The following is a 21737-nucleotide window of genomic DNA, read 5'->3' as shown; positions in this document are numbered from 1 at the left end:
TCTTTCATTTTATCAATTATTCCTTTAATTTACTGTGCCTACCCGGGAAGTTGATTCGTAGTTTGTGGCTGACTGTGAAATAGACAGATTAAACCTGACAAATGTTAGGGTCCTTCTTCTGTATGAAAGCTGTGCTGGTCCCATTAGACAGTTGACATGAGGTGGAACGAGATGAAATCTTAAATGCTTAGGACCCTTCTCAGTAGCATCCATTGTCTGCTCTTTTGCCTTCCCCATGTGGGACCAATAGCATTAACACTAACTGATGGGATGCCTTCCAGGGCCATAAATGACAGCACCTGCCAGAATGTACACAGAGCAGAAGCATGGAGAGACATTGTACTAACAATACAGGCCTTTTGAGCACCACCATTCCAGAGCACACACAGCCAGGACCCAGGCTATGTGCAAGCACCATAATTAGCTGTACAAACCCCATTCAGAGCACTAGAACTGTGTGCCAAACCTTCACCAACTGTGTGGGCCAATGATATGCTCTATGTGGTGGTGGTCCTACTTGGCATGCACAAAACCCTGAGTTTGTTCCCTGTCACAGCATGGGCCCCTAGGCAACACATCACTGGGAGTAACCCTTAGCCCTAGCATTACTATGTGTGGCCTATATGAAAAACTAATAAATATAATTCACAAGAAAGTGTGGGTGTCACTCTAATGATTACAATGAAGTTTACACACAAAAAAGAAGAGTGGAATGATGTAACAGTGAGCATTTGAGTAAAGAACTGGGTCCTGTTCTGGGATCCTTATAGACTCATTTAGGACTTGCAACATTTCTGTGAATACTGATATACCCCTGTATTATGGATGAGGAGAGGAAGGTAAGAAGAAAAACTTCTTGGGAGGTTGAGCTATAACCTCACCCACAAACGCAGTAGCCATGTTCAATCTGGGTAGCACCATAGACTACTCTTCTCTCAAAGGAGATGTAAACTGAGTTGTGAAAGACTCTGGCTGAGCTGGCTCACACAGCACAAAGCTGGTCATCAGGAGGAGAGGGTGGGACAAGCCCCCACCCTGCTTGCTGCCTCCCTCACCCAGATCACCATTTCCTCAATGGCCTAACTCATCACTGACCTCAGCAATTCTCTGTAGGGATGCTGATCTTACCACACTTCAGATTCATTAGTTGTTAGGCTGATATCACCAGGGAAATTTTGGAGCAATTGCAGTCACCCTCTCGCATATCTTCCTTCTTCCTGGAAAACCCAGCAGCTGGAACCAAGCTGGAACATAGTCGCCATGTTCGAACTTGGCCTTCTTCCAGGAGACCCTGCAACTGAATACATGCCCTTAAAATTCATAGTATCTTAGCTTTGAATTTCTGGATAACTTCGTTTATTTGATGCCATCATCCCTAAAGGAATACTCCAATTGAACAGACTGGATACATAACAAGTGTTTACTAAACCTTCTGCCATTATATTAATGACTTCATTGGTGATAACAATAATTTTCACAAATGAGCTTGCTACTGTACTTTTTCCTTTATCTTTCACTCTTTTTTCTCTTCTCTTCTTTTTTGTTTTTGTTTTTGTTTTTGTTTCTTTGTTTTTGGGCCACACCTGGCAGTGCTCAGGGGTTACTCCTGGCTTTATGCTCAGAAATCACTCCTGGCAGGCTCAGGGACCATATGGAATGCCGGGATTCGAACCAATGACCTTCTGCATGAAAGGTAAACGCCTTACTCCATGCTATCTCTCTGCCCCCTCTCTTCCTTTTTTTAAAATAACTTTGCTTTCACTTATCTGGAAACAAAATGTATTATGATCAACTATGTCAACTATGTGCTGCATTTTCTTTAAATAAATAATTAAAAAAAGAAACTTCTCAGGAGGCTAGAGCAATAGTACATAGGGTAAGGCAGGGCACTTGCCTTTCATGTGGCCAACCTGAGTTTGAGCCCCAGCATTCCACACAGTCCCTGAGCCCTACCAGGAGTGATACCAGAGTGCAGAGCCAGGAGTAAGTCCTGAGCACTACCTGGTGTGATCCAAAACCAAAAGTTAAAAAAAAAAAAATCTAACCACAGAAGAGCCTGTTCTTTGACTGTCAAATGTAAGAATTCTGAAGAATAACATCCAGAAAAGGATCACAGGCCATATATTGCAACCTTCTGGAAGCCTTCATGTTATTATAATCCTCCTTCTTATCCACTTATCATACACACATTCAAATATCTATCTATTCATCCTTCCTTCCATCTCTCACTCATTCAATCATCCATTTACCTACTACCATCCATCATTTATCTACCTATTCACTCAACTATTAATCTACCCATTAACCCCCTCCACTCACTCATCCATTTACTCATCTATCCATCTATCCACTCACCTATTCATCCATCCATTCATCTTTTCATCTAGAGATCCACCCATTGAATCATTTATCCAATCAGCTAGTAAGTCAATAATGTGCCAATATGGTCTTCTTTAGATGTGAGCCAGTTTTAAACTTGCCTTACTGGATCTTATCTTAGAATCTTTGCAAAGAAATCAGTTATACCTGAATCAATAATATTTTTTCAAGTATAAGAGTCCTTAGAGAATTCCTGGCTCTCGGGGCCGGGCGGTGGCGCTAAAGGTAAGGTGTCTGCCTTGCCAGCACTAGCCTAGGACGGACCGCGGTTCGATCCCCCGGTGTCCCATATGGTCCCCCAAGCCAGGAGCGACTTCTGAGCGCATAGCCAGGAGTAACCCCTGAGCGTCAAATGGGTGTGGCCCAAAAACCAAAAAAAAAAAAAAAAAAAAAAAAAAAAGAATTCCTGGCTCTCTGTATTTCTGCAGTCACCTGTAAGACCACTTCTGATTGTTACTAAATAGACAACTGTAAGGAAACCTTTCCCCCAACTTCCTGTTTCCCTAACCTCTTCTTTTGAGATGTTAATCCCACCTGGATGATCAGACCTGCCCACTTCTGTGATGAGGTTGGCTGTTTTAAATAAGGAATAAGAAAATCTGGCTTGGGGGAGACAGAGGGAGAAACAGCAAAAAGCAAAGAGCGAGGGGAGCAGCAAAAGCTAGCAGAGAAGCACATGTGAGAAAAACCATATGGCAGAGAAAGACCATGAATAAAAGCAAGCTGACTCTGATGAAACTTTAACTGACTGCTTGTGAATTATTTCTCCACTAGTACCCTTCATCAGATCCGTTGGCTAAGGGGTTAGAAACACAGTGCCTGGGCGGCTTCACTCAACATGTGGCTCTTTATATATTTATATTCTTATCTTTTTATTTTTATATTTTTATCTTTACATATAATATTTTTATTCTACAGACAACTCTTCTGGTCATCAGTGCTTCCACATTCAGTTCACCAGCCCTGCAAGCCAGCCCTACTAGACCACTCTTGTCAGGCACTCATTAAACTCCAAAAGACAGATAACTTAGGAAACAGCAAGGCAGTTGAACAGTCAATAAACCCCTATGTACTCTTGTCTGGTGCTGAGAACAAAACAGACTCCACAAGCAACTGAACAACCTTTCACCTGGCAAGACCACTCTACAGTTGCCCAGAGGTGTTTCTTAACAACTGGACCCTTTCATCTCCCAGCAGAGTCCCTGTCACATGGCATCTGAGACACAATCATCAGAAAACTTGTGAAAAATAAACAGCAGCTTTGAGATCTGAACTCCTACTATTCCATCTAGACCCTTTCCAACCCTACTGAAATGACAAACTTCAAAGGGTGTTAATCTAGGGTTCCAGATTAAGAGCACTGGATCCCAGCCCAGCATTCCCAAGCCTGTGGAATAGCCTTAGCTAAATCACTTCCTTTTCTGGATGCTGTTTCCTCCACAGTAATGTGGAGGGATCTACTGGGCTTCCAAGAGAGACTATGGGGAGACTATTATAGGAGCAGATAATGCTGTAGACTAGTAGGGCGAACAGGCTGCCCATCTGGAGACATTGACTTGCCTTTCCCATGTTGAAAGAACCAGTCCCTCCAAATACTCTAGGCTATTCCAGGTCCCAAGGGGAAGTATCTTCAAGAATCTCAGTAGTAACTCTCTTGGCTCATTCTCACAATTTTATCACATGTTTCCAATGCCAAGAAGTGTCTTCCTGCTGGTGGGAGAGGAGTTTAGCTTAGTTATGGCAGTTACTCAGTATCCTCATGCCTTTGGGATTCCACAATGAACAGGATGCAGCTTTCCTTCCTCCAGAGGGCTATGAGATAGCAGAGAAAGGAGATAGTCTGCATTATTTCATTTCCTACTCTCTGCAGTCCTGTGAGGATAAGGCCCATTTCACAAATATGGAAACTGAGTCTTAGAGACATTAAATATCCTCCCTGCTCCAGCCTACCTGCCTTTCTTAATTTCACAGCCCCAAATCTTTCCACGTTGTTGGGGTTGCCTTGCAAAAATAAGTGATGAAAGAAATTGGGGTGGGTGTTCTAAGCATCTTGGGGAGTTTTTAAAGAGGGAATGTTGGTTTCTAGCAGGCTTCCTAGAAGAGATGGCTCATGGTGAGATTTTTGGAGGATGGAAGACAGGAAGGGGAAAACATAGTCTAGAGAGAAGTAGGGCAGGAACAATAGAGGGTAGGACATTTGCCCTGCACATGGTCGACCTGGATTCAATCCCTAGCATCCTATATGGTCTCCCAAGCCTGCTAGGAGTGATTCCTGAGCACAGAGATAGGAGTAATCCCTGAGCACCACTGGGTGTGGTTTAAAAACAAACAAAAACAAACAAAAAAAGAAGTAAAGGATAAAAGACTTTAAAGGTGGGGGGACATAAAGGAAGCATCTATGCTCTGTGGACTACAATTTTGTTGGAGCAGAGAGTACCTGGAAGTGATGTGAGAGAGAGGAGATTAGAAAGGCAGTTTGGGTCCCTGCTCAATGAACTTTGAATGTCAATCTAGGGAGTTTATATGCATTACAGACAGTACTGGAGAGCCATTGAAGTTTTTGAGCAGAAGAATTATCCACTTAGACATTTCTTTGTTTTGTTTTGTTTTAGGGCCACATCCGGTGTGTTCAGGGGATACTCCTGGCTCTGCACTCAGAAATCGCACTTGGAAGGCTCAGTGGACATTTTGGGATACCAGGGATCAAACCCAGTTCCGTCCCAGTCGTTCACATGCAAGGCAAACGCCCTACCTGCTGAGCTATTGCTCCAGTCCCCAATCAGAGATTTCTAATGTCAGAGAACCCCCTCCATAGGGCAGAAGGGTTATGAGCAAAGACTTAACGAAAGGAGAAGCTTATTTCTATCTGAGATCCAGTGGTTAAAACACTGTGTACTTACTGTGGCACACAGCCTCTCCCTTTGGCTCACTGCTCTGGAGGCAAACACTATTGTTAGTTCATGATGTAGATAAGGAAGGTGAGGCACAGAAAAGTGTGGTGGCTAGTTTAAGGATATAAAGCTCATAGAGGAGGAATGGGATTTGAACCCAAGCATGCCCTCTTTTCAAATTACAAAACCTCTTGAATGAGATCAAGGGGGAAGCTGTCTTCCAGAATAAAAACTCGGGTCCCCTCCAATGTGGAAGATGCTGAAGAATATGGAAATGTGGGCTTTGGTTGACCTAAACCCTGCTGGTTCTACTGAAGAGTACACTTACTTTCAGAGCCACTAGATGGCAATAGGGACACTCACTGCCTACAGCCACAGCCCAGCCCAACCTCCTCCAGCTCCAAGTCACAAAGACCCAGGGCTGGCAGTAAGGACTTAGCCCAGGTTGGTTTTCAAGGCATTCTCCCCCACAGGTTGCTCCTCTTCCACTCCCTACAGCCTTCAGTACTGGATGCAATGGTGTATCCAAAGAGGAACTGGGTTTGCAGGTGCTTTCAGCTGAAGCAGAAAGTGTAAGATAAACAGCTTTCTGACTGGCCTTCCTTGGCCAAGCACAGAATGATCACAATGGTATTGCACGAGAGCTTTCAAGAATCCAGGGAAATGGGGCCGGAGAGATAGCATGGAGGTAAGGCGTTTGCCTTTCATGCAGGAGGTCATCGGTTCAAATCCCGGCATCCCATATGGTCCCCCGTGCCAGCCAGGAGCAATTTCTGAGCCTGGAGCCAGGAATAACCCCTGAGCACTGCTGGGTGTGACCCAAAAACCACAAAAAAAAAAAAAAAAAAAAAAAAAAGAATCCAGGGAAATGTTCGTTCCACAGTGCGAGGTGAGAAAACAATGAGATACATAGCACTGTGCCTACAGCAAGTCATGTACAAAACCCCAGTGCCCAGAAAAATGTCTGGAATGAAATGGATCAAAACATTAACAGAGGCATTCAAACTAGACAGTACTTGGCTTCCTTATTAAGCTTCTTTATTATTATTACTTTTCCAATGAGTATGTGCTCCTTGTATCATGAGGTAGGAATACGCATATTTTAAAGGGAAGGCAAGATAGTAACTGAAGATTTTTATATCTTTTAATTGTCACCTTCTCCAGGAAGTTTCTCTTCTTTAGGCAGAGGCAGTGACTTCCTCCTCTGTGCCCATAGAGGGTTTGGACAGTCTCTATGAAAAAGCACTTTTCACTCCATAGGGTTATTATTGCTGTCAGTATCTAAAATCTCCGCTTTTCAATGTGGTAACCCCTACCCACATGGGGCAGCCGAGCAAATGAAATGTGACTTGATGTGAACCAAGAGATGCTGAAATATGAAATACACACCAGAACTCAAAGACTGAGTATAAAAAAAATGTAAAATGCTTCATTAGTCATATGTTGAAATGATACTTTCAATATACTAGGTCAGACAAATAAATTCAGATTAACTTTATGCTGTTTCTTAACATTTTTCTAAGTGAAAAATGACAGGGAGGAATGGGGAAATGCCTCAGAAGGTTGGAGTACATATTTTGCACATAGGAGGGTCAGATTTGATGACGAATCTGACACCATATGGTCACTAAGCATCATGACCCCTGAGCTTCACAAAATGTGACCCCATAACAAAAACCAAAACAAACAAAAAGCCAGAAAAATTATACATGGAATCTATATTATACTTTTTTTTCTTTGGTTTTTGGGTCACACCTGGCAGTGCTCAGGGGCTTACTTCTGGCTCTATGCTCAGAAATCGCCCCTGGCAGACTCCGGGGACCATATGGGATGCCGGGATTCGAACCACCGTCCTTCTGCATGCAAGGCAAATGCAATAACTCCATGCTATCTCTTCGGCCCCTATATTATACATTTTGAACAGTGCTGGTTCTTGAAGGTAGATGGGACTCTGCCTGTTTAAGCCTAGAGAAGGGAAGGCGATCACAAAGCAAAGCAATGAATGGAACAACGAGAACTTGGACCAGATCTCCATTAAGTAACTCCCTCTCAGCAGCTGCAGTGCACTAAGATCCACAAGTAGCCATGTAACTCTATTATCCTGCATTTGAACAGGGAAAGCTCTAGGATGAGAGGCAGAGACCTAGGGACCCAGAGAGGGGACCTTTATATGAGAACTCTGTCAGGCTGCAGAGCTCATTTGCTAAGAAGCCACGCCCCCTTCCTCCTTTTTACAGGAGGAGCTTACATCCTCCTCTTGAAGATGTCAGAGAAAAAGCCCAGGGGCTCAGAGCTCATAGGCATCCCCCTGGGAGGACTGAGATGGGATCATGAGTTTTGTTGATCCCACTGAATTGCCCCCATGGCAATGAGCAAGTCTGGACAGAAAGTGACCTTGGCCCAGCTTTTCATTTCCCTATAGATAGGGCAGGTGAGACCCAGAGATGGTGAGTGCTCTGCTCAAAGTGACATAGTGAAGGAAGAGAAGGCTGAAATCTCTGTCTAAACGTGGTCTCTGTCAAAAGATCAGGGACTGGAGCAATAACTCAGCGATAGGGCATTTGCCTTGCATGCAGCTAACCTGGTTCGATTCCTGGCATCCCATATGATACCCCAAGCCTGCCAGAGGTGATTTCTGAGCACAGAGCCAGGAGTAACCCTTGAGTGATGATGGATGTGGTAAAAAACAAACAAACAAACAAAAAGGTGTAAGGATCAGGCCAGCACCCTAGAGTAGGAAGAAGGAGGGCTGGCTGCCCCAGCCTCTGCTCAACCAAATCTAGCACCCCCTCTCTCTCTCTCACACACACACACACACACACACACACACACACACACACACACACACACACACACTATAATTCATTCTCTAATCAGATCCTTGATAGCTCCCTCCTTCATTAAAACATAACTAGGTTCTTCTAGGATCTCAACTCTACCCTCTAGCTACTTGCCTTAATTTTTTTGTTTATTTAATTTTATTTTAGGCACTGTGGCTTACAATCCCATTAGTGATAGGAGCCATCACTACATATTCTAGCATCATACCTGCTACCACATAAGAGTATACATATACTTTTCTCCACTGTTGTCTCACTGTCCCTCCCCACTTCCCCCCATCCTCACTCTCCTGTGGTAAACTTTCTGCTGAAGAACTATTCTCCAGTTCTGTTTCATTTGTTATATACTCTTACTTTGTCTCTATAGATTTCACATAGGATAGAGATCATTTTGTGTCAGTTCCTTACTGAATAACTCAACTCAGCCTGTTACTCTCCAGATCTATCCTGATATAATGCTTGCTTTATCTGGAAACTCTTCCCAAAAGCACCTAGCAGGTTCCTACAACAGGACCTTTGCATATGCTGTTTCTTCTCCCAACATTCTTTCTTCAACACTTCTGCCTAGGGGCCTCCTCCTCTCCCAGTGGCCCTCCACCCCATTCCATTTGTCTTCCTAGAATTTATCCTTACTATAGTAATCTTGCCCGCATCTTCTTACAACAGAATGCAAGTTCTAAAAAAGCAAGAACTTGTCCTAAATGTTTCTTCTTCTTTTTGTTTTGCTTTGTGTGGGGGCTTTGTTTTTAGGATCATCCCCAGCTATACTCTGGGTTTACTTCTGGCTCTAGTGCTCAGGTCTCACTCTTGGTGGGCTCAAAGAACCATACAGAGGGCCAAGATTGAGCCTGGGTCAGCAGTGATCAAGGCAACACAAGCACCTTACCCACTCTACTATTGCTCTCGCCCTACAAAAAAGTTTCTGTTCCTCCATATGTGACATGTAGAAAGTGCCCAATTAATGTTTATTAAATCAAAGTAGATTGAAAGCGACAAGGACAAATCAGGTTAATGAAGCCTAGTTCTAGCTGCACCATTCCCATTCCCCACTAACCCTTTACCCTCAAGTCTGCCAAGTGTCCTTGGGCAAGTACTTTTTTTTTTTTGCCTCTGCAGACCCCAATTTCCCCTTCTGAAAAATGGAGCTGACTGGTGCTGCCAGGCTGGCTGGCAGACTAGGCTGGTTGAATTAGCATCCATGAAGCTGATGGGTGTGAACACTGCTTTGTAAACTGTTAAAGCGTGATTGCAAATGCGAGTAGCTGTTGTCATTAGACAAATGAAGCTTAAGCCGCCTCTTCCTCTGCGGAGGAGAGGACTGGGTCAGAGGCTCTCAGGGGGCCCCCTCCTGCCCTACCCGTGTATTGTTCTCTCGGGCACTGCCTGCAGGCAGCTCACAGTCTGCAGGGGTGGAAGAGATAAGATGGAAATTGGACTGACAAAACTCTCTGACCCTCTGAGAGCCTGGACTGGGGTGTGCAGGGTGGGCCACCTCTCTGGAGATAGATAATAAGGACAAAGGGTTCTGAGGAATGGGAGGCCCTTGTGAATTAAAGGTTCGCAGTTGGGGTGGGATGGGGCCGAGAGAGTGGTGAGGGCAGCCAGGTGGAGAGAGAGCAGGGCGGGGACAAAGACACCGGCTGGTACTGGCTGAAGCCCTTCAGTGGGGAGGGGTTGGTCTCACTGTGAAACCCTGGTGCAGTGCAGAGTCCCACATAAAAAAGACATGAGAGAAAGACACTTTCTTTTCTGAGGATGGGGCGCAAGGCTTACTCCTGGCTCTGCTTAGGAAGGATCATTCCTGGTAGGATTCAGGGGACTTTATGTGGTGCTGGGAATCAAACTCAGGTTCAACACTACCTATGTACTATCTCTCTGACCCAGGAGAAGTCCTTTTCTAAAGAATGGGGCCACACTTGGCATTGGCTAGAGCTTACACCTGGTGGTGCTCACGTTTTACTCCTGATGGTGCTCAGGGACAACTCTTGGCAGTATTTGGGGACCATGTGCAATGCCGAGGTTCAAACACAGATTGGCCCTGTGCAAGGCAAGCACCCTACTTGCTACTTGCTATAGTATTTCTCCAGCCCTGAGGAGTCTGTCTTTTTAAAATTATAACTCTCTCTTTTTGCCAAGGATACCTATTTCATTTGCTTCTTATCATAGTAAGTGACACATTTCACTCCTGGGGCCTGTTTGCTCATCTGTGAAGAGAAGGTATGGGGACAAGCTAAGGAGAGGATATGCTGAACTCTGCATTCAGGGGAGAACTGAGGGGATCAGTCCCACATTGCATCTTAGCTTGGACTTGCTGTGTGACCTTGAATAATCACTTACCCTGGCCTTACTTCAGCTTCCTGTTTTGACTTTGATGTTTGGGTGCCACACCCAGCAGTGCTCAGGGACCATGCTGTGCCAGAGATCAAACCTGGGTGCTAGGTCATCTCTAGCTCAGGCTTCAGCATCTGAAAAGTTCAGTCAAGCACCTACTTGAATTAAGACAAGTTTTTTGTGTGTGTGTGTGTGTGTGTGTGTGTGTGTGTGTGTTTGTGTGTGTGTGGTTTTTGGGTCACACCCGGCATTGCTCAGGGGTTATTCCTGGCTCCAGGCTCAGAAATTGCTCCTGGCAGGCACGGGGGACCACATGGGATGCCAGGATTCGAACCGATGACCTCCTGCATGAAAGGCAAACGCCTTACCTCCCTGCTATCTCTCCGGCCCCGAATTAAGACAAGTTTAACTCTGCCCCCATTATCTAAACCTTTAAAAACATATTCCTGTGTAGGGCTGGAGCTGGGGCGCAAGTTGTAAGGCATCTGCCTTGCCCACGCTAGCCTAGGACAGACCGCGGTTCAATACCCCGGAGTCCCATATAGCCCCCCAAGCCAGGAGCAATTTCTGAGCGCATAGCCAGGAGTAACCCCTGAACGTCAGCGGGTGTGGCCCAAAAATAAAACAAAAACAAAAACAAAACAACCCATATTCCTGTGGTTCCTATTTTTGAGTCAGTGAAGGAGCTCACCCTTCAGTGGGGTGGGTAGATAAGTGATGAGCAGAAAGTGGAGTCAAAGCTTTGAATTCACCTGGCACATGTTTCTTAGGTGTTTAATAGAGATTTCTTGGACTGGGGACGCTCTAGGCATTTCCTAACATGGGAGATGCTGGGGTGGGCAGTGGTTAGTGTCATGGATTAGGAGACAGGATTCAGTCTCAATAGGAGCAAAGCTCAAGGTTGCTCTCATCCTGGGTCCCCTGGAAGGTCTAATAATTAGGAACTAAAAATTAAAAATTCTAGCTAAAGAGGACTTTAGACTTGGCAGAAACCTGCTTTCCAATCTGTCTTCTCTCCCTGCATGCATTTCTTCTGTCTTCCAGGGCCTCCTGCGCCTGTCTCAGATGGGGAGGGGAGTCTCAAAGTCTGAGGCCCAATTCGTGGTCTGGACTGTTGGATGGACTCTGAAGGATAGCATCATTGGGACAGGGCCATAGTTTGGGGGCTAAAAGGACAAGAGGGAATGTAAGCCATTTGAGTCTTCATGGACACTCAGCCCAGTCTCCTCTGAAAGGAAAGCTTCTGGGGAGGTCTTATTAATCAAGAACCATGCTCCCAAAGGCAGGAGCCCTGTCTGGGCGATTCCCACTGGTCCCCAGCCTTCTCCCCACCCTCCAGCCTTGGCAACGCCTGTTAATGATGATGGTGATGAAGACTGTCAGCAGGGCTGGGCCCACCAGGGGGAACAAGGGCTTGGGTCCTCCAGGAAGGGAAGGGACAACCACGTACAATGCTGTGCTCCAGGGCTGGGAGGGGCCTAGGGGGACTCTCCCCTAGATAAGCTCCATCGTCCCTTTCCCCCCCCCCCCCCCAGCCCCATCTGCCTCCTCCACCCCAAAACTGCATTGGGAGCACGATGGACAGAGCAGAAATCCAGTGTAGGAGAGAAAGGTCTGAAGGGAGGGTGCCCGGCCGGGCCGACAGAGAAGGAGGCAGGGAGGCCAGGGCCCCGGCCCACCTAAGCCGGCTTGACACCTCCCCCGAACACCCATCCCCACCTCCCCAAGGCCCCTTGGGTGAGCGCCAAGGCCCATTCTCCTGGGCGGAGGCCCCAGCCCAGACCCAGCGCCTGGGAAAGCCGCCTGTTTTGTTCCCAGCGCCCAGCGCCCCCCTCCTTCTCCTCCTTCTCCCTTTTTCTCATTCATTGCAGTTGGGTCCTTTCGGAGCCGCAGGGACCCGGGTGCCCGCAGGAGCGAGGGGGTGGCATTTCCCGACCCTGACAGGTAGGGCCTGTCCCGGCTTGGGGGCCGCCTGGGACCCCGCCCTCCCCGAGGGTCCCCGCTCGCCCCCTGCCCCTGTCAGCCGCGCCAGACGCTCTCGGGCTTTGCAGCATTCAATAAAAATTCAGAAACATTTGGGCTGAAATCGCTGCTTTATCTGGAGGAGCCACAGCTCCGGGAGAGACCACTGCGGCGTGGTGGGGGAGCCCGGGGGTCTCCTCGTCGCGGGCGCGCGAGATCGCGGCGCTCCTACCCTCGCCGTCCCTTTGGGGGTCCTCGGCGCCGTGGAGAGCCGGGGTCGAGGGGCGCGAGCGCGGCGCGCGGGAGTGCCGGGCGCGCGCGGGGGGGGCGTGGGCCCAGCCAGGCTCCCCCTGCGCCCCACGCTCAGGTGGGCTGTGCCCGGCGCTGGCGGAGCCCGGGTCCCCGTTCTGCCCGGGCTGGATGGCTCATTCTGCTGGCTGCGCGGTGGCGGCGGCTGTGTGTGCGCCGCGCCGCGCCTCGCCGCTCCCCGCCGGCCCCCCGAGCCCGGGGCGCGCGCTCCGCTCCGGGCCGCTCGAGCCCCGCGGCGTCGCGGCTCGCCGAGGCCCCGGGCAGCGCAGCCATGGCCCTGCGGAGGCTGGGGGCCGCGCTGCTGCTGCTGCCGCTGCTCGCCGCCGTGGAAGGTGAGCGGGTGGGCGAGCGATGGGGGCGGGGAGCGCCGGGCACCGGGGTCCGGCCCGCGGCGCCCACCGCCGCGCCACGGCCCGCAAAGTTTGCCCGCCCGGGGGCTGGCGCGCCCTGGGCGCAGGTGGCCGCGGGGAGGTGTGTCCGGCCGCGCGGGAGGGCGCGGGCCCCGCGGGCTCTGTCTGGGGGAGCGGCGGGCGCTGATTGACTGTGCCAGGAGGAGGCGAAGGGACCATCTTGCCGAGGCTTTGTAGCCAGCCCGGCGAGGCGAGCGCCGCCCAGGGCCGGGGGGCTGCCCACGCGCGCTGGTCGCCCCCGACCCGGGCGCCCCCTGCGCGCCCGCCCGCCTGCCTGGCCTTGCGGGCACCGGTTGGAGGGGTGCCGGCCGTGGAATGGGGTGGGCCTGGAAAGTTTGGCAGGGAGCAGGAGGGGGGCACCGACCGGGTGGGGGCTCCCGGCCGCGCCCCCCGAGATCGGGTTGGTTTCCCCCCCAAAGCGAGGGGACTATGGAGTGGAAGTGACTGACTGCGCCCTATCGCCTCCGCGCTGGTGCCTGCCCATCACCCGCGATGTACAATGGGGGTCCCTTCCCCGGGAGGACTATAAGGGGGGATGGGTCGGTGGGCATCTCTGCAGAGCTTGGGGGGGGGCCTTCGGGCACCCCTGCGAGCCAGTGCCCGGCTGGTGGCAGAGCTCAGCGTGGTCGCTGGAGCCCCGGGAACTCTCCAGCTGCCGCCAAGGCCGGACCAGATGCTCTTGCCATGTGTTGGCCTTGGCCAGAGTCTCTGGGCCCTGTCCCCATGGTCTCATGGGCTACTTACCCCCGAACCCCAAAGGGACAGCGTGGCTGCCCTGTTGTCCGAGCCAGCTCTCTCCCAAAGGAAAGTTCATGGGGTCTGGGTGTGTCTAGCAGAAATGGCCGAGCTTGGAGAGTGTAGAATGAGTCTAAGGGATGGTTTTCCTATGGATTCCCAGTCCGTCGCTTTACCGTTTGTGAAGAACTCTGCTCTCCGCAGCTTTATCGTTTGTGAAGTGTCTGTGCAGTTAGGTCCGCAGCGCTGCTTCCCTCACTGCGTGCTACACCCATTGACAGGGTACTGGAAGCTTTACAGAACGCTTTCTCACCCACAATTTTGTTCAAGTTTTCCAAAATTAGGCATCCAGGGAAGCCAGGTGGATTCCCATCCGATCTGAGTAGAGAGGGAGTGCCAGGATAGAAAAGTCAGCGTGTCATCCGGGGCCATTGGGGGAGGAAGGCAAAGCCAGGCCTATCTGCAGCCAGATAGGTCTCTTCTGGCTCCTAAACACGGAGATACTTTCCAGGAGATCCACTATGGACTGAACATGTGAAATGTAAAGACCCTCGTCTCCAGCCCTTCCCCTCTTGCAAGTCAGTAAAATAAAACAAACAAAATAACAACAATAACAACAACAGAAACAACCCAGAACTCAAAAAAGCAGGAGAGCTGCAGCTTCTGAGAACAGCAGCCTGGGAAACCTCGACTGTAACTTTCATTCTTTTCTCAGTTCAGAACACTGGAGGGACCACAGTTCAGAGGATTCAGGGGTGTTCCTGAATGCCAGCCATCATTCCTGGCTTTGAGCAGCTGTCCTTCAGCTCCTGGAGGATATGGTGGCTGGCTGTGGTTTCCCAGAGTGGGTCCAGGGGCACCGAAGGTGTCCCGGACCCTGGGTGTGGCATGCAGCCCAAGGACCCCACTGCTGGCGGGCACACTCTGAAATATGGCTGAGGTACCATTGATTAACTTTGGCTTTGGGGAAATGACTCATGAGTTGGCCTGCTATACATTGGGGATGTTTACAGTATTATGGGGAGCTTGGCATAAATATTGCTGTTTAGGTCGCAGTCAGTAGTGCTGGAGGGGGAGAAACTTGGCCCCTCTCATGCTGCTAGAGGCCCGGTGTGTTTCTAATTACTGTGGAGTAGCTGGGAGGGCTGTGTCTGCTGTCCGTATCCCTAAAAATGGCTCTAACCAGCCTAGTGATGGCATAGGAGGACAGACTGCTGGGGCCGCTGCTCACAGGCAGGTGGGGATATCTGTAGCGGGCACCCGAACCTCATCTTACAATCTTCTGTTACTCTCTGAATGTTTGGAAGAAAGTCCATTCATTAGAGGTCAGTAAGGAGCTGGCCACATGATGGGTGCGGTGTGAGGAGATCCGAGGTTTTGTTCCTGATAAACTCTGGGATTCTGTCCCCTTAGGGACCTTAGTTTCTCTGGGTGGGAAACCATCTAGCTAATCTCTTGGGGTTCTGACTAAGCAAGCTTCTTAGCCTCAGTTTCCTTATCTGTCAAGGAAGGTAGTGCCAGCACCTGTCCATCCTGCCTGGGGTTCTGGTGAGTGTGACTCCAAGCAGGAAATAGAAAGGGAAAGCCCCTCTCTGGGAGCTGAATATGACCTTTGTGGTGGAAGATGGGGATGGGCAGAGCTTCGGGGAGAGAGAATAGGGTCCCCCTTACCTTCTGGAGTGGCAGGACTAAAGGTTGGGGTGATAGAAGGAAGCCTAGATACCTCTCCTTTTATGTGCTCCCACCCCCCCCCCCATCCTCAGGTCCTGCAGAAGCAAGACTTGTCCTGAGCCTTTTGATGCTGGAAACACCAGGCTTTGCAGAGGGGCTGTGTGGGGGCTTTCTCAGTAAGGATGGTGAACTTAGTACCTCCTGCCAGCCATGAGACAACCCCTCCACTACAAGGGGCCCATCTGGAGCATGTGAGGGGATGAAGTGCCTCGGGGACAGATACAAGAGAAGAGGAAGTGGCAGACCAGCCACTAGATGGAATCCCAAGGTTGGAGAAAGATTCAGAGAAAAGCAGTCTCTTCGTACACTTGTTTTTCAGGTCTCCAAGTATTTATGGTGTTTCCACCTTGGCTGACAGTGAGCTGCTGCACTCTGGGGCCCAGGGTGAAGGTGGGGGGAGGGGGAACAGCCAGGCATGCTAGTAGGGACAACAGGGGCCCAGGTAGAACATGCTGACAGCAGGGGTGCTGGCAGCAGGAGCCAGGAGCCATCTGGGGCAGCAGAGGCGGTTTCTAGTAGAAGGGGTGGTGGTGGTGGTTCCGTCTTTTATGTATTTATTCTTTGCCTTATTTTCCCTCACTACGGATTCCTTCTGCGAAACCTTTGCTGCCACCTGTCACATGAACGAGTTGAGCCATGTTCTCAAAAGTAAAAGATTCAATCTGAGAATTACTTATTTTTTGTTTTGTGGTTTTTTTTTGCCTGAAAAAAGAAGCAGCAGGTGTAGATCCATACAGCATGAGGTTTGAGGACTTACTTAGGCACCAAAGGGTGTGAGTGTGGGTGTGGGTAGAGCAAGGGGCATGAAGCTGAGAAGTGAGGACTGGGCGAATCTTGTCTGATCTTGTCTGGATGTCCGGGATGGAGGGCTGAGGAGTTTGGTTTGGATGCAGAGTGAGGGCATTGGGGAACCACTGAAGGTGCTTAAGGAACCGTGAAGGTCCTGAGTAACCTGTTAGATTTCTGTTTGGAAAGATCACTGACTCTGGTGGTCTGATGGTGATCGATCTGACCTGGTCCTGCATGGTCAAGGAAAAGCCAGCTCGTTTGCTGCCTGCTCTTCTGGGAGCTCCCCTCGGAAGGGCATTGGCTCGATTTTTGTGTCCACCATTATAGTAAAGAGCTGTGCTCAAATGCCACTTCCTCAGAGGCTTCCCGGATCCCCTAATCTCACCACTCCCCAGTTCTGACCCTTCCTACCCCCCTCCTTCTTTTTGCTCCTTCCCATCCCCTCTGCTTTGCCTGACATCTTACTTCCAGCTACCGCCTGAAACTTAGCAGAGTTGTTCATTGTCTTGTTTTAATTCTAGCATGTCCTGGAGAAATCATACTGCAGAAGGGACTGGATAGGTATCTGCTCTGTTTGCTTTGTCTTCACAGTGCTCAGGTATATGGCCAGGTGGGCTGAGTAACAGAGGACAGAGCTAAGAGATGTGGAATGAATGAATGAATGAATAAATGCAGGATGAATGAATCTATTGTGTTACGTGACAGACAGTGATAGAGCGGTCCTCTGGGGGAGATGGAGGAAATGTTCAGGAAGGAGGGAGAGGTAAGCAGCCTGGAGAGTGTCTCATAAACCCATGGGTTCAGCTGAAGAGAGCAAAGGATTCCAGTGGACCAGCTGCAGCTATGTGTTAGCCAAGTCCCTTCTTAGGGTAGGAGGGAGCCTCTCTCGAACCTCTTCTCAGCCCAGGGCAACCCACCTCTTGGGCTTTCCCTATCTAAGACCTAAAGACCTTCAGTGGGATTAATTTGGAATTGGTTTTCCTTTTAAGTTTGTTTCTCTTGCTTCTCGATTTTTAAAGGAGGCTGCTTTCATCTATCTTCTTAGACAGGAAATCAGGGCTTAGATTTAAAACCCAAATGCTGTAGAATTCAAAAGCAAGTTGACTTATTCATTCATCTCTCCATCCAGTCGCACATTTTAAAAGAGTTACCAGAGCTGCTTGTCAGGGGCTGGTGTGGGGGCAGTGATTCAACTTTGCCTGGGAAGAGGGTGCTTCTGACTTCCCAGTGCAGGGTAGAGAAAGGCACAACCTTGGGAGCCCAGGCCTGGGTTCGAATTTGAGCACTGCATATTGTGTCCTCTGGAGAATGTGTGATTAGATTGGGGTCTGTCTTCTCTCCAAGGTGGTAGAGGACACACCGAGGTCCAAGGTTTTAGCTGGTTCGAGGACTCTACTAAGTTCCCTCTCTCAATGAAGTGCCCACTGGTGTGGTCAGAGATGCCCTAATATGTCCCCTCCATGGTATTTGGGGGGGTCACACCCAGTGGTGCTCAGGGGTTACTCCTGGCTCTGCACTCAGAAATCGCTCCTGGCAGGTATGGGGAACCATAAGGGATACCAGGATTCGAAACAGGGTCCATCCTGTGTTGGCTGTGTGTAAGGCAAATGCCTTACTGCTGTGCTATCACTCCAGACCCTTTCTTAGCATTTGTTAAGTAGAATTTAAGAGAAAGAGAGACAAATCTTTGTGTTTTTATATTTTAATTTTAATTTTTATTTTTTGGGGAGTTTTTGGGTTACATCCGGCAGCGCTCAGGGATTAAGCCTGGCTCTGTGCTCAGAACTTGCTCCTGGTAGGCATGGGGAAACATATGGGATGCTGGAATTCGAACCACTGTATGTCCTGGATCGGCTGCATGCAAGGCAAAAGCCCTACCACTGTGATATCTCTCCGGAGGGCCTTCCTCCATGGTATTGTATTGTCTAGGTCACAGATCAGACCTCAGTGTCTGCCATTTCCATCCTGTGGATTCTCAACTGCTGCCAGGGTGCTGGGCCCCAGAACCCCTCCCTCTCCTCCCTCCAGGACTGGCTTCTTCACCTCAATTAGAATCCACCAACCCCCTGAGTTTTGGAGATCTTGATCACGCTGAAATGATAATACCTAATACTAGATGTTCATGTGAATTTCTTAGACCTTCGCTTTCAGAGGAGTCTCAAAGCTGTTGTAAAAACATGAACCCCCACTTGGGCACAGAGAGGGGCAGTGGAGGAGGGGCTGCTTCTCCGTGCCCCTCTCTGTCCCCTCTGCCAGCACTGCTGTCCTGTAGGGGTTAAGTCTCTCCTTGTGGTATCTTTCTGATGCCTTTGTCTTTCTGGTGTTGCATCATCCTCCAAGAGGGGTTGGGTTGGGGGCTATGCTGGGTATTCACAAGGTCTGGGAAGCTTCTCTCACTGTCCAGAATTGGCCTCTGACTCAGAGCTGAGGGTGGGTCCCTCTGATCCCTACAGAGTGACCCCAGTGGGATGGAACAAAAGGATCTGGCAGGTGACGGGAGGCTTGAACAAGGCATGAGAGAAGTGCTGCCTCTGAAGATGGAAGGGTGCTCTCTGGAAAGCTTCCTGGCAGAGGAGGTACCTGTGCTCCCACCAAGGCTCAGTCTTATGGTCTGATCTGTTTTGCTGAATTTAGTGGAGAGTAGGTAGCTTGTGTGGTTTTGAAGGGTAGTCATATATATTTGGGAGCGGGATGTGGCACCACACCTGGTGATGCTCAGGTCTGCTTCCTAGTTTGGTGCTCAGGGATTGCTCCTGCCAGACCTTGGTGGTGAGGGATTGAACCTGGGTAGGATGTGTGCCAGGTAAGCCCTTTACCTGCTGTACTCTTGCTCCAGCACAGGTCTTGTATTTTTAACACACTCCCCAATTCTTTACACAGCCAGCAGACTTGGCCCCCAGAGGCCTGAGATAAAACACAGGGCTCCTGGGAGAGAGAACGGGAGACCTCAGCAGGAAACTGGAAAAGACTGAAATGAAGTGAAATCAATCAGAGTTCTTGCCCACAGGCCGGGCTGCCTGCCTGTGGGGAGCTGAGCCTGAGATGGGTGGTGGTGGGGGGGAGAAGCAGGGTGGCAAGAATGTTTGTGCAGTTCTCAGGGGTGGCCACCCCTTTGCCTACTGTCCCTGGAAGTTTCCTGATTGGGATCAGCTTGATAAGGTGGCCTTGAAAACATTTTAAGGGCCCTGAGAAGCTCTGCTGGTAGAGAGGGGAGACCTGTCTCCCTGATACATCTGTGTCACCTGGAAGCTCACTGAGGTCATCATTGCCACAGCTCTGCAAGGGGAGCCCCCTGACTCCCTGCTGAGGTCCCAGGAAAGAATGCCCTGGGAAGGAATATTTGTTCAGTGGCCTGAACCAAGGATGGGCTTGGTGGGCCTTATTTCCTCTGCTATAAGTGGACAGGCTCCAGAATGATGACTGAGACTTGGTAGACAGAGACTGGGTCACTAGGGAATCTCAGCACATGGCCCTGCCAGCTTAGCTTTCTCGCTATTAGTCCCTCTGGTGTGTCCTCCGATTGGGTACTTAGCCTCTCTGAACTGTGGTTTTCTCCTCTCTAAATGTGGGGGTTAAAATAGCTCCGAATGGAGCCAAAGTGAGAACGGTGGGTAGGGCATTTGTGCTGACCCAGATTTGATCCCTGGTTCCATCCAATATGGTCCCCCAAGCACTGCCAGGAGTAATTCCGGAGCACCCACAGGTTTGGCACTCTCCCCACCAAGCCCGGTTTTTAAGGGCCAGAATGGTAGTATAGTGGCTAAGATGCTTGCCTGCACATGACTGACCCTGGTTCCATTCCTAACACTGAATATGTACTGGTCCCCTGAGTGTCACCAGGATTGATTCCCTGAGCACCAAACCTGACCTAAGTAAACACTAAGCACTACTAGGTATGGCCCACAAACCAATAGTAATAATAATAATAAAAAGAAATAAAAAAGATCCACAGAGGTATATTAGAAGTGACATAAGGACACTAATGGAAGGTCTTAGAGTTTTTTGTGGTGGTGAAGGTATAGTAATTTTGTACATCAAACCATAAACATTGACTCTAGAGTAACCATGGTACCTAAACTACAGTAAAAACATATATATGTATATATATATATACACACACACACTTTTTTGCCTAATTATAAAAGTAAATAAATATAGTCCCACTCTTTAGACAGTTATAAGGAATAAAAGTTTTAACCCACAAGGACCAGGCAATAGTACAGAGGTTAGGATACCTACCTCAGGTTAATCTCCAGCTTGCAAACTTAGCTGGGTACACCTCTGGATGTCCCCAGACTTTCTGGGTGACTCAGGTGGTCCCTGACACTGCAGAGCCTGAGCAGCACCTCATCTTTTGGCTTTTGCACTGAACTGCAAGGGCTGGTTGCCTAAGAATCTCTGGGAGGGTCTCTCAAAAACCCTTGAGAACTGCTTGGAAGGCCCCCCAGACCCCCCCCCCCCAAAGCATTATCTACTAGATTGAGTATGCCCAAGAATGAAGTGTGGCTGTTCTCAGGCAGACCTAGAGGCACCCTGATCAGGGTTGGGAGACATGGGTGCCCATTTATTTATTGTTTGTTTTGTTTGGGAGCCAGCCCCTGCAGAGCTCAAGGAACCTGGTGGTGCTCAGGGATATGTGGGTTGCTGGTGCTGGTCAGATGTGTACAAGGCAAATGCCTTCCCTGCTGTGCTATCTCCCACACATGTGTGCTCTCTTCAGCTTTCCTGCTCTTCCCACAGGGAAAAAAGTACAGTGAAGTTCTGGGACTTTGTAGGGGATCGAGAGTGCCCTCCTCACAGCCTGCCTCTCTGGCTCCCATTCAGGTTGTCCTTAAATGCCTCTTGCCCATCCCAGGTTGGCCTCCCTAGTCACAGGAGAGGGGTTGCATCCTCTGTGGCTGTGCCCTCCTTCCCGGCCCTCTGCTTGCTGGGCACAACCATGCTGAGAACCACTGTTTCTTGTGTAACTGCTCCATTTCCCGCCCCCCCCCCCCCCACTGTGGAAGCTTGGTTCTCTCTGCCCATTCTTTTTGTTTGTTTGTTTGTTTTTGGGCCACACCTGGCGGTGCTCAGGGGTTACTCCTGGCTGTCTGCTCAGAAATAGCTCCTGGCAGGCACAGGGGACCATATGGGACACCGGGATTCGAACCAACCACCTTTGGTCCTGGATTGGCTGCTTGCAAGGTAAACACCGCTGTGCTATCTCTCCGGCCCCCGTCTCTGCCCATTCTATAGATGGGGAAACTCAAATGCTGAGCAGGGCTAACCCAAGGCACATCACTAGTGAGCGATGAGCCAGAGACTGGAACCCAGTGGGGGTGGGTGGGTGGGTGGGCACAAGCTCTCGTTGTTCCCCGCAG

General features: G+C 49.7%; 1 protein-coding gene across 1 annotated transcript in view; it reads left to right on the top strand.

Moving 5' to 3' along the window:
- The first annotated feature begins 12937 nt into the window (after positions 1–12937).
- Positions 12938–21737, top strand: part of EPHB2 (EPH receptor B2) — a 211737-nt gene continuing 202937 nt past the window's right edge. Inside the window, exon 1 of the mRNA XM_049774666.1 lies at positions 12938–13044. Within this exon, the coding sequence (XP_049630623.1) occupies positions 12984–13044 (61 nt within the window). The 5' untranslated portion in view covers positions 12938–12983. The remainder of the gene's footprint in view (positions 13045–21737) is intronic.

Source organism: Suncus etruscus, chromosome 6 (genome assembly GCF_024139225.1).
Source record: "Suncus etruscus isolate mSunEtr1 chromosome 6, mSunEtr1.pri.cur, whole genome shotgun sequence".
NCBI lineage: Eukaryota > Metazoa > Chordata > Mammalia > Eulipotyphla > Soricidae > Suncus > Suncus etruscus.
The sequence above is the reverse complement of the archived record's forward strand: the minus strand, read 5'-3'. Positions and strand labels throughout refer to the sequence as shown.